This window comes from Trifolium pratense, linkage group LG5 (genome assembly GCF_020283565.1).
Source record: "Trifolium pratense cultivar HEN17-A07 linkage group LG5, ARS_RC_1.1, whole genome shotgun sequence".
NCBI lineage: Eukaryota > Viridiplantae > Streptophyta > Magnoliopsida > Fabales > Fabaceae > Trifolium > Trifolium pratense.
Window position 1 is genome coordinate 15251465 of NC_060063.1, and position 13481 is coordinate 15264945.

Genomic DNA, 13481 nt, shown 5'->3' on the forward strand with positions numbered 1-13481 from the left:
ACATCTGAACATGTTTTCAATCTCTGAATGAAATTTTTTTTTTTTGGTTTTTAAAGTGTAAGAGGTTATGTATATCAGAACTTATGATTCAGATCATCTGAAACACAAGCTCTGAAGTACCTAACTCTGATAGAGAATTTTTAAATATCTCAGAGGCTCTGAACTATTTAAGTGGGAAACGTTTAGTATTCACTGCTGAACAGTTGTCCATTAAAATAGCAGTTACCGAGTAAATTTCTGCACGTGGTCTACGTGTGTCAGGTAGTGGGTGGTTAATGATGATTTTTGGTATTCAACTTTCTGTCAATTAGCGTAACTTCCCAAATTTGCTATTTTCGTGTTAACTGTGTGCATTTAAATAAAACTTACACAATACACTTGCACACTTCTCACTCTCACAACCTACACTTTCTTTTTCTCTCTAAACCTCCAACAAACTTTCTTTCTCTCTCGTTAGTTTTCAAACCCTACCCTAATCTCCAACAATGGCCGGACCTTCGTCATCTTCTTCAACAAAGATTCCACCGTTCATGTTCAAAAATCTTCAAATCGTTGGGAACGAGATGGAGTTTCCAGAATCTGAGCTCATATTTCTTTCTGAAAAGATGATCGACTTTGACAGTATTAAGGCAAATGGGTTTGATGTGAAACATTACTTCTCCGCTCAAGGTTGGGATAAGTACTTCAGCATGCTAAATGATCCTATTTACCCAGATCTCTTGAAGAAATTCTGGATGAAAGCTAAGGTCTTTGACAAGCATGAAGCTAAGGAAGAAGAACTTGCTGCTATTGAGAGAAATCCTAGTTTAAAAGGTAAATCTAGGAAAGAAATGGGTTTATTGGAATTCACTGGAAAACAAATTAGGTCTAACATCTGTGGTATGAACCTAGCTTTCTCACCTATTCATTTTATTGCGTTGCTTGGTCTAGATAACTCTGGGATAGAGTTGGATGTTTTTGAGAAGGACACAAGGTACAGAGATGATCTTCTGGCTCTGATGTGTACAGATTTGAAACTGAAGGGTAAAGTCAAGGGTTTGACTGACGTCTGCAGAGTGCTATTCAAGATTATACTAGCTGCTATCAGTCCAAGAGTTGGTGGTACTGATACAATTTCCTGGACTCATCGTCATCTGATCTACTTTCTTCTGAAAGAAATGAAGGTGAATCTGGGAGAATACTTCTTTGAGAGGATTTGTGAGGCAATCTTCTTAAGCAAATCTCAGAGGAAGACAGCTATAGCCTATCCAAGATTACTCTCAGACCTTCTATATCAAGGTCATGTTGTTGAGAATCTGAAGAAGTTCCATCCAGAACTTGTTGAAAAGAAATTCACTCCTGAGATTCTGAATGCCAGCTTTCTCACCAAGATGCGTCTCATCTCATCCAAAGTGGTTCCACCTCCACAAGAGTTTACAGCTAGTCTTGAAGATCGTCTGTATGTGGATGGATATCCAGTAATTTCTGAAATGGATGCTGAGCACATCATCCAAGACTATCTGGAAGTTCTGAGAAAAGAAGGATATACTGTTGATAGGAGTATGGTCCCTCCAGCTCCTGTAAACATGTATAATCCAAAAAGGAAACCTAAGAGGAAAGCTGAACAAGATAAACCAGATCTTCTGGCTCAGAAGAAGGTTAAGGTAGAAGAAGCTGTTGCTGAGCAAAGAACAAAGAGGAAACATGAAGCTTTGACTGGAAAAGCTGCTGCAACATCATCAAAGGAGCCTATCATTGTTGATGATGAAGAAGAAAGTGAAGAGAGTGAATCCTCTGAATCCGAAACTGAGTCTGACGAAGAAACTCTCAATACTAGGCTGCGTCAGAAACGTGTCCCTGATCCTAAAGGTACATCTACTAAGTTCATCTTTAATGAAGCTGAAATTGGAATAGGTTATACAAAACCACTTAGGACCATACTTCCTGAATCCACAATCATCTCACCTTCTGATAACCCACTTTCTGAACTAGAAAAACACCTCAGCCCTGACCCTCTCAATAATCAACCTCTTTCTCATGAAACCCACAAATCACCTCAACCTCAATCACAAAAACAGCCATCTGACATTCCACCATCTGAACCTCAACCAGATATTCCAACCCCTGAACAAATTGCTCCTGAACCAACCCCTGAACAAATTGCTCCTGAACCAACCCCTGAACAAATTGCTCCTGAACCAACCCCTGAACAAATTGCTCCTGAACCATCCCCTGAACACATTTATCCTGAATCAACCTCTGACATCTCATCATCTGAATCAACCCCTGAACCAAATCCTAACCCAAATGCTGAACACGCTTCTCCTGAGCGTATTCATACTTGTGCCCCCAAGCCTTCAGAGGCAGAAGTTGTTATTATTGACAACCCTGCTACTGAAACACCTAACCTCTCTACCATTCTCAATCCTTCACCCTCATCATCTAACCCTTTTAGTAATCTATCCACTCAGTTTCATGATGACTTGGTTAGATTATCTCTGTTAAAGGACAGGTTTTTAGTTTGTCCTTCTGATGTGACCTAGAAGTGTCAAGCATTAAGGCAAGGATTTGCACTGCTTTGGATGATGCTGCTGAAGAGATTAAGGCTGTAGTTGGTAAGAGAGATCTGGATGTTATAAACTTCATGAGGAAAAGTCTGGCTAGGGCTGAGTTGAAGAGGATTACAACTTTCAATCATGCTGAGTCTGAACGTGCTAAGCTGGATGCACTTGCTGCTGCTGAACAACGTCTGAACGCTTTCAAAGTCATCTGGATAGACTCCAAGCTGTTTCAGAGTCTTGAAGCTCAGAGGTCTGAGTCTGAAAGGTTAGAAGAAGCTGCTGCAAGAGTTGCCCAGTTGGCAAATGAGTTGCAACCAGAGGACATTTCAGAGGATGATGTGCTGGCTTCTCAGAATCAAGAGGATGTGCTGATGATTGACTATCCAGAGGAAGGTGAACCCTCTGATAAAGGCAAGGCACCTTTGGTTGAAGATCAAGCGCCTTTGATTCAAGATCAAGCTCCTGTGATGGTTAATCAGTTGCAGATCTTTCAAGAAGCCCTGAGGGAACAGCAGGAAGGTTTGGAAAGGCAAAGAGCTGCTCACCAAACATTGGAAACCAAGGTGGATGGTTTAGTTTCCAATGTGGGATCGCTGAATGACAAATTTGACCAACTCTTAGCTTTCCTTAAGAAACCCTAGGATTCTATGCACTTGTTTTAAGTTTTTTTTTTTTTTTTGTTTTCTTATTATCTTCTGAACAATTTTCTTTTATGCTATGTTTGTTTTTCTTGATTATGTGGTTTGTTATATTTTTGTTATATTTCTTGTTTGTTTGCTTGTGATAATTTTCTTTGATAAAAAAGACCATAAGAACACAAGATGTTTTTAAAACGAAAATTTTTATTATTGGTCTAACCATGTTGAGTACATTGGTAAAAAGAAAAAGAAAAAGACAACCTAATCCTAATCAGATGGATACTACTCAGAAGAAATCTCAGATTTCTCCTCAGCATCCTCTGATGAAATCTCTATGGGATCTGGGTTTTGCTCTTCTTCTTCTTGTTCTTCTTCTGGAACATAGCCAGCCAAGAACTCAACATAGTCAGCATCATCTTCATTCTCTTCAGCTTCAGAATCTGATGAGATGATTATTATCTCAGCATCTTGTGGTTTCTTGTTGTCTTCTTTATCGTTCTCATCTTTTTCGCGTTCTTCGTTTTCTTTCTTTCTCCTAAACTCTGCAATGCGTGTACTAAACCTTCTCATTATTCCTACTCTTTCTTGTTTTACCTGTTTATTCTTGTTTTTCCGTGAAGCAGGCATGTTCACTCGTTCACCTTTTATAACCCTTTAAGCGCGTTGGTTTTTCTGTTTTTGAAATTAATTCACCTTTGTAACAACCACTCTTCTTCTTTGACTGTCTTGGTTATATAAATTTTTTTTACTTTTTGATAATGACAAAAGGGGGAGTAGTTACGCATTAATTGATAAGTGATAAGTTCGAAAACCGAAACCACACTTTTATCTCGCTTTTATACGTTAAGTTAAAAGTTGTTACTTTTAAGTTGTTTTACGTATTTTAGTGCGGAGACTAAGTTAGTTGAAACTAAAATAAATTTCATAAGTAAGGATAAGTTAAGAGTGCAATTTTAACTTAGCCTTATGAGACTTAGGGGGAGAGCTTGCAAACCTCTCACTCTGAAGAAAGATATGAAACTTGTTTTATTTCAAATTATCTTAATCTTATACTAAATTAAAATATCATGGATATAAAACTTAAAGTTTTGGCTTTAAGGAGTATCAATCTTAGGGGGAGCTTGCAAACCTCATAAACCTAAGAGAAACATGATAAGTTAATTTAACAACAATTGTCAATTAATACTGATGTTTGTCATCATCAAAAAGGGGGAGATTGTTGGAACAAAATTGATTTAAAAATGTTTGCCCCTAAATCTATAAAGGTTTTGATGATAACAAAGTATTAATAAACAATTGGAAGGACTAAAAATTTATTTTAAGTGCGCAGATATAAGCATCAGGTAAGCTCTGAGTGAACCTCAGAGGATGTGAATTCAGAAGTTCACAAGCGCTCAGAAGATGTTGGTCTTCAGAAGCTACAAACTTCAGATGATGAAGTCATCAGAAGTTCTTGTCTGATTAGAGCATCATCAACCTCTGAAGATCTTTTTGAAAGCTGTGAAGATTCCCTTTGCTAGTCAACTCTTCTACCAATGAAGAAAAGGACCTTTCAAGCCTGATCAGTTCAGCTACTCTCGTTTTGTCTGTCCTAACTTGAGAACGTGGGTCTTCAGTTTTGTTAGCTGAATAAGGAAAGTCCACTCTGCAGTAGTCAAAGTAACTGAAACTCTTTCTTAGTTTTGGATACAACCAAACTGCATCAAGACAGACTGCTTGAAGACAAAAGATTATCAACTCCAACGGTTCTTTTTGCAACGACTCTTTTCTGGTGGTATATATACTAGAAGAATCAGCTACAACATAAAAACAACATTATCAAGAATTGAACGTGCGCTGAACAAACTCTGAATTCTGTGTATACAAGCTCTGAACCTCTTATCAAGTGTTTTTGCACTTTAGTCAAATACTTTGGACTCTCTGTATTTGTTCTCTTTAGGTTCTTCTTAGAGCATCTGTATATTTTCATATACTTTACTATTACTTGAGGAAACTTAAGCTTGTGTGCTTAAGTGTGAAGTCTTAAGCTTGTGTGCTTGAGCATTGTTGAGAAGTCTCTTGCTTGTGTGCTTGAGCAGGTGTAATCTTGTGTGATTATAGTGAAATCCCTTGGAAGTGCAAGGGGACTGGACTACTCTCGTTTTGTGAGAGGAACCAGTATAAATTGCTTGTGTGATTTTTCTCTCTCTCTCTCGTGTTGTTATTTGTGTTATTTATCCGCTGCTAACTTAGTTGAGTTAAGAACTTGAAAAAGTTTTAACTTTGCTTAAACACAATTCAACCCCCCCCTTCTTGTGTTTTCACACCTTCAGATATGAATAAGTGATGTAACACGGTTAAGTGATTCATGAGGTATGTAAAATCTTTCCAAATTTATTTTGTTACCTACACACTTTTTTTCAAAGTGTTCAGGTAACAAAAAAAAAATTAGAAAAATTTTACATACCTGAACACTATTTTCCAAAGTGTGTAGGTAACAAAATAAATTTGGAAAATTTTTACATACCTACACACTTTTTTTCAAAGTGTTCAGGTAACAAAAAAAAATTAGAAAAATTTTATATACCTGAACAGTTTTTTCAAAGTGTTCCGGTAACCAAAAAAAATTTACATATCAGAACACTTTTTTCCAAAGTGTTCCGGTAACCAAATTTTTTTCTTCAGGGTTTTAGTTTATATATGAGGGTAAATTCGTCCATTCAAAATTAATGTTGGGGTAGATTGACAATTCTTGGGGTAGAAAAAAAAATTTCTAAGAGATATAGTTATTCTGAATCCAATATAAACTAGTAATAGACCCGTGCTATCGCACATGTCGTAACGTTACAATATTTTTTCAAGTTATAGTTTGATAATCAAAATTAGAAGCAAATGTCTTTTAAAATTAGATGTAGTTAATAAGTATCTAGAATTTTGTTGGAAAAATGCAGACAAATATATTTTTTGCAAAGTGTTAATTATGAATTTTAATTAGTTTTAAAGGCAGACATATCTGAGCATTGGAAAATAAAGTTAGAACTTATCCCGCATAAAATAAGTTTTTAGAAATTTTTTTAATTTAGAACTTGTCTCACATATGATAATTATTTTGAAATTTTTATAAGTTAGAATTTGTCCCGTATATAATAATTAATTTTAAATTTATATAAGTTCGAAATTATCCCCTATAAAGTAGTTTTTTTTTTTTTAAAATAAAAATATAATTAACTTGTCTCACGTTAATAAAATATTTCTCAATTTTTATCAGTTAGAATTTGTCCTGCACATATAGTTAATTTGGAATTTATATATATAAGTTAGAACTTATCCCGTATAAAATAAGTTTTTTGACATTTTTATAGTTTAGAACTTGTCTCACATATGATAATTATTTTGAAATCATTATAAGTTAGAACTTATCCCGTGTAGAATAGTTTTTTATTTTTTTTTGAAATTTTTATAATTTAGAACATGTCTCATATTTGATAATTATTTTGAAATTTTTATCAGTTAGAAATTGTGTCGTATATGATAGTTATTTGAAATTTATATAAGTTAGAACTTATCCCGTATAAGTTTTTTTTTTTAAATTGTAATTGGTTATAACTTTCTCACATTTGATAATTATTTTAAAATTTTTATTAATTACAGTTTGTCCCATATATTATAGTTAGTTTGAAATTTATATAAGTTAGAACTTATCTCGTATAAAATAGTTTTTTTGAAATTTTTATTACTCGTAACTTGTGTCACATGTGATAATCATTTTGAATTTTTTATCAGTGATAATTTATACCGTATACGATAGTTAAACAAAAAAGAAGAAGATGAATGCTATAAAAAATGCAAATTAGAAAGAAACAAATGTGACAGAAAGAAGAGAGAAGTGAAAGATACGGAAATGAATGAAGATATATAGTATTTTGAATAAGTGATGAGGGGGAAACAATTTGAATTTGAAATTTGGTGAGACATTGAAAGAAGTGAAAAGATGTCACATGTGTTTGTGACTTAGATGACTTAGCTAGAAAAAAATCGTTTCCACTCAAAATAAGACAAATGGCTCATGTGGCTTGGTTAGAATGTAAATGTTGGTTTGATATAGCACTTTTCCACTCACAATGCATCAAATGGCTCATATGACTTGGTTGGATTAGAATTTTAGAAATGATATGTACTTTTAGTTCAGTTATCAAATTTTTGGACATCAATTATCCTTATTTGGAACACATGACATCAGCTTAAGTAAGGGTATTTTAGACTTATTCACAACAATTAACTTTGTTATATATAGATTAGATTATCCATAACACAATCACAAGAAAATATTAGCATTAATGCAAATTCGTGTTGCTAACACAAACACTAATGCCACAGTGACATATACGGATAGGGATGGCAATTTGACCCATACCCAGAGGGTACCCGCAAAAATTACCCACAACGGGTAGGGTAAAAACCCGCATTTTGGGTACGGGCACGGGTATGGGTAATTACCCGCAAAAATGAACGGGTATGGGTGCGGGTATGGGTACCTTAGTACCCACCCCGCCCCATACCCGCATAATATATATTTATTTATTTTATTTATATTATTATATTATAATATATATAAATCAATTTAAAACAATACAACTCTACTAAACTATTACTTATTTTTAATAAAAATGTCTATTTATAACAAAATATAAAAATAATGTGAATATTTAACATAAATATGAACTTTAACATAAGGTTAGTAATAATTTTGTTTATAATTTTTATTAGTCAATATTAAAATCTTTGAAATTTTTTTAATTCTATTAAAATTATATGATATTTTATAATTGATCAATTTATTTTTAGTAAAAATGCGGGTAACGGGTACGGGTATGGGTACCTAGGTACCCATAGGGTATGGGGACGGGGACAAAAGTTATTACCCACGCGGGTATGGGGATGGGTACGGGTATTTTTTCAATCTGCGGGTATGGGGATGAGTACTATAGTACCCTACCCATACCCTACCCATTGTCATCCCTATATACGGAATGAATAGCCTGTACTGATTGGCAACCGACAAAATTGTTGCAGTTGGAGAATCCAATCCAATTTTAGTATGCTTAAGAATAGGGAGTTAGCATGATAGCTCGGTAGGAACCAATAATGATTAATGAGAAACTATAATTTTTTTATACTCCAAATAAACATTTAAGGTTAATTAGTACTAGGTGGTGTTTCAATTCAAGGAAAAATAACGTTCGTTATCACCGAAATAGGTTTTTTTAGATTTTTAACTTGTTGCACCGATATTTTTCTAGTTATTATCTTTTACAAAAAGTTATTGTACTATTAATTTTCAATTTAATTTCTTTCGACATGTGTTTTCTTATCAAAATATTTTCCATGGTATAGACGGAATAGTAACGGTGCAACAAGTTAAACATTCAAAGAACTTATTTGTTCCCTAAAAATCTTAAAGGACTATCTAAAACACTTAAAGCTTCTAACTATAACAAAGCGAAATTTAAAACACCCTTGAATGCTCAAAAAACTATGTGGTTGATTTTTTGTAGAAAAAAAAACTCTGTGGTTGTTCTTATTTTAATTAAGGCAGCCATATTTTGAATTAACTAGTATCCAGACTCGTGCCAAGCACGGGTAGAAATGCGTTTTGTAGAAATGATTTTGAATTAACCACATGATTGACACTACTCCGATCCTTTATATCCTTTGTATTGAACTATTTTTTTATTAATGGTATGAATTAAATTTGCTAGGATTAAAAAAGTCGTCACATAACCATTTTTCATGGGTTATTAGTTTTTTTTTGGTAAATCATGGTATCGTTTTATTTGGTTTTCACCACCCATTTAATCATTCTATCGTTTGTGCACAACTTTTATAACTAACTAGTTTAAAGACTCGTGCATTCGCACGAGCCTATTGACTTTTATTCGATATTTTAGTTTGTCACTATATTAATGTACAAAATTTATTTAAAATTAAATATTTAAAAATTTGTTATATAATATTGTTAAAATATAAGTGGCCTTATTGTGTTAATTATTTCTTGTAAACTTATTTATTCAATTTTTTATGTTTCAATGACAAATAATGGTCCCGTATATATTTTTAATAAAAAAATAAAAATTTTAATATAAATATTTAGGATAATTTAATAAGTTTTTTTTTAAGAAAAATGGTAATTTAGTAAGTTTGATACTAATTAACTTTATTATATTATTATTAATGGTTAGTAGTAAAATTTGTAGTAATATTATAAAAAAAAATATGTTTCTTTTTTTTTTTATGAAAAATATTGTTTATGTTTCTTTTTTTATAGAGTTTTTTTTTATTTCTATTTTTATGCGGTTTTTTTATTTTTATTTCTATAATTTTTTTATTGACTAAATTTTCTATAATTTTTTTTATTGTTTTTTTTCCCTATTTTTATGTATAGATTGACATTGTTATGTTTTTTTCCTATCTATAATCTGTTTTGTTCATATTTTTAAGCATATCATCTTTCTATATTTTTTTATATTTTTTTTAGTGAAATTACAATGAAGATATAAAACTTGAAGCGTTGTTAAAAGTAATAAGGATAAATTAATAACTTTAGTGGTAATTGATTTTATATATTAGTAATAAATAGATAATTTTTCGAAGTAACCAAAAAAACTATTAATGGGTTTGAGCCCTTCCAATATTTTTTTTTTTGTAGATAGACAAAATAACAAGTCATTAGAAACACACAAAGTGGAGAGATAAGATTCCAACCCCAATCATAACGTCCGATTTAACAATTTTGACATTTGCGGGAACTAAGTTCTATGAATTATATATATTGATATTTTCTTGTGTAGGTTTATTACTAACAATAATCTTTATTTACATCATTCATTAATTAGCATAATTATTAAATGATGACTTCAAATTAAATTATCCAATAACAATAGGCTTAATTAATAAAATGGTCCTTTAAAGACATTTTTGGTTTCATATTGGTCCCTTAAAGAAAAAAAGGTCTAAATAGGCCCCTTAAAGAAAAAAAAGTCTGAATAGGTCCTTTAAAGACATAACTGTTAATCAGTTTTGTCCTATTTAGACCTCTTTTTATGGACCAAACTGCTTAACGGAGATGTCTTTAAAGGACCTATTCGGACTTTTTTTCTTTAAGTGACCTATTTGGACCTTTTTTTCTTTAAGGGACCAATCTGAAACCAAAAATGTCTTTAAGGGACCATTTTATTAATTAAGCCATAACAATATTAGTAAAACCAAATTTCCTATATATATAATAGAACCAATGATCACAAAATCACACACAACACAACCCTTACAAATCAATAACAACAAAAATTGAATATGATTCCAACTATCTTCTTCATTTTTACTCTTCTTTCTCTTTCTCATGCATCATCATTAGTAGTAGATTTCTGCGTAGCAGATTACACTGCACCAAGCGGCCCAACCGGATATTCTTGCAAATCACCGAAAGATGTAACCGTGGACGACTTTGTCTACCACGGCCTAAACACAAGTGGAAAAACCAATATTTTCAATACCTCTGTTGCCTTTGGATTCGACACGCAATTTCCCGGTTTGAATGGACTCGGAATTACCATCGGACGTTTAGATTTTGGTGTAGGCGGAGTTATTCCGCTTCACACACACCCCCGTGCATCACAACTGATTGTTGTTATTGAAGGAACAATCCTTGCTGGATTTGTTTCAACTGACAATGTTGCTTACATTAAAACTCTTCACAAATATGATCTTATGGTTTTTCCACAAGGTTTATTGCATTTTCAAATTAATGTTGGTGATTCAAATGCACTTGCTTTTGTTAGCTTAGGTAGTGCTAATCCCGGCATACAAACATTGGATTTCGCTTTGTTTCAAAGCAACATTTCGACTTCGATAATCACTGCAACTACTTTACTTGATGCTGATACCGTGGAAAAGCTTAAAGACGTTTTTGGAGGTAGTGATTTAAAATTTGTTGTTGATCATGAGAGTGTGAGGAATATGCAGTATTAGTGAGTTCTCTTATCTTTGATGGATGTGAACTTTGGAAATTTGTGATATGATATGAATAAATGAATGTGTGGTATTTTCTTGTTTGTGCACGCTCGTCACATTTATTAAAGTGTTTTATATCAATATATATATATATATATATATATATATATATACTTATAATTTGCCATTTAAAAAAAAATTGTTTTAAACCACTAGATTTTGTTCATCGGTGGGGGATTTGGGTACTGTGCTAGAGCTTTTGAGTTTGATCATCAGTTTCATCGGAAAAAAAAAAAGTGTTTTATATCAAGTAAGGATATATCAAAGTTTTAAATTGCGGTTCGCATCCGCAATTTCGGCCGCAATATTGCTGATGCGGTAGTCACCGCATCGCACCGCAATTGCGGTGTGATCTTAATTAATTCAGGTGTACGACCGCATCGTAACCGCATCACAACTGCATCGGAAGCCGCATCGGATGTTTTCGGCGATGTTCGTTCAAATTTTCTCACAAAAAAATAAAATTTATGAACTTCAAATCCTAATTTGTTTCAAAATAATAGAATTGCATATTTAAATCAACCAATGTAATTGCTACTATTTTATTTTAAAATAAACTAGTCGCACACCCGTGCGATGCACAGGTATTATGCGGTATTTTATATTGTAATGTTGAAAAATTATTCGTATAAATTGAAAAAATAAATATTATGAAAATTATAATAATAACATCAACAACAACAAAATAATAATAATAAAAAAGTGATGTAAATATAAGATAGATATTAAAGATGTGTTTATACATTTCGAAAAGATTACAATGGATCCTATTGCATCTACCAAAATAAGTTGGTAATCCATAAATTGTCATGTCGCTATAAAAATGGTTTGTGGTCATACTCATACACTGTGCATTTGATTCTTAATTGGACACTATAATTCAATATATAGTATAAAAGATTAATTAGTGCGTATAATTTAGTAAAACCTATTATTATTAGTTGAGTGGGTGTATAATGAAAAGTCATAGGTATATAAATGTAGGCATATGAAAAAGTGTATAGAGATGACAATGATGTAAGTAGAAGTAATGTGACATTATTGAGTGGTTTAATTGGAAATAAGTGACTGACGTGGATTAGGGTTAGATTAGTGGTTACACAACTATCTAGGAATTATATATATAGATGTTTATACATTTAAAAAACTTATTTATACATCACATTTGAAGTTACTTTGGTATCTTTTTCATTAACATTGATTAGCAATATCTTTAACTCATTCTTCAAAATAACTATGGAAATGATAACATATAATTGACCATGGAAAACAATCGATGTTGAAACATAAGTTTTTATTTATATTATAAATCTCATTGGAGGATTCTGAGTTGGATAAACTACTTCATTATCTCTTACCAAAAAACTACTGTATTATCGAATTTGACATTTATATTAATTTGAAACTTATTGGAGCAAAGATAAAGCAACTTAACTCATACTCAAATATCGAATATGATAAAAATCATATAGAGCATAACAACCATTAGTAAAATTTATTTTATCTATTTTTTTTACTAACATTAGAAAGTAGTCCTGACAATCGACCAACTCCTTATATTTATAAAGATTGGACAAAAGATTATTAGCAAAAACATTAACTTTTTTGAAAAAAAAGACAATAAAATACACAAAAAAATAAAATGAACAAAAAAATTTAAAATGAATAATAACCCAAAATAATAATAATAATAATAATAATAATAATAATAATTACAATTAGTACCCCACATTAAATGGATGTAAGTGGATGATGTGGCTAAATGAAAGATTTTCATTGGTTTGTGAATTAGGGTTTAGATAGGCAATTCCACAACTATCTAGGATTTATATATATATATATATATATTTGTTTCTATTTTTTAAGGCTTGAAATAGAAGTTGTTATATGCATAAAAAAAAATTGAGAGAGAGAACGAGAGCGAGAGCATGTGAGTGAGCAAATAGAAAAGCAGAGCGATAGAGACAATGATTATGAAGAATAAAAAAGAACATAACACTACGTACTCTCCACACACTCTCTCTCACGTCTTAGCTACCTCTTAATTAGCAATTTTTCTTCTCTCAAAAACCAAACCCAGCTCAACCGTCAATCCATCGTGGATCTCTTGGATGCATTCTATCTTTCTTCTAAGAGGTAACAATTTAAGCCTTTAATTTGTTCTTCATCTCTCCCCTTCTCACTCATGCAGCCCTTAATCCCCCTTTTTGTCTAGAGAAACTATGGAATTTTACCCACTATAAAAATTGGAACTTTA

General features: G+C 32.1%; 1 protein-coding gene across 1 annotated transcript; it reads left to right on the plus strand.

The window, feature by feature from the left end:
* Positions 1-10461: 10461 nt before the first annotated feature.
* LOC123885000 (auxin-binding protein ABP19b-like) lies at positions 10462-11265 on the plus strand. Its single transcript, XM_045934234.1, has one exon. The coding sequence runs from the start codon at positions 10508-10510 to the stop codon at positions 11180-11182; it is 675 nt and encodes a 224-aa protein (XP_045790190.1). The 5' UTR covers positions 10462-10507; the 3' UTR covers positions 11183-11265.
* Positions 11266-13481: the final 2216 nt, after the last annotated feature.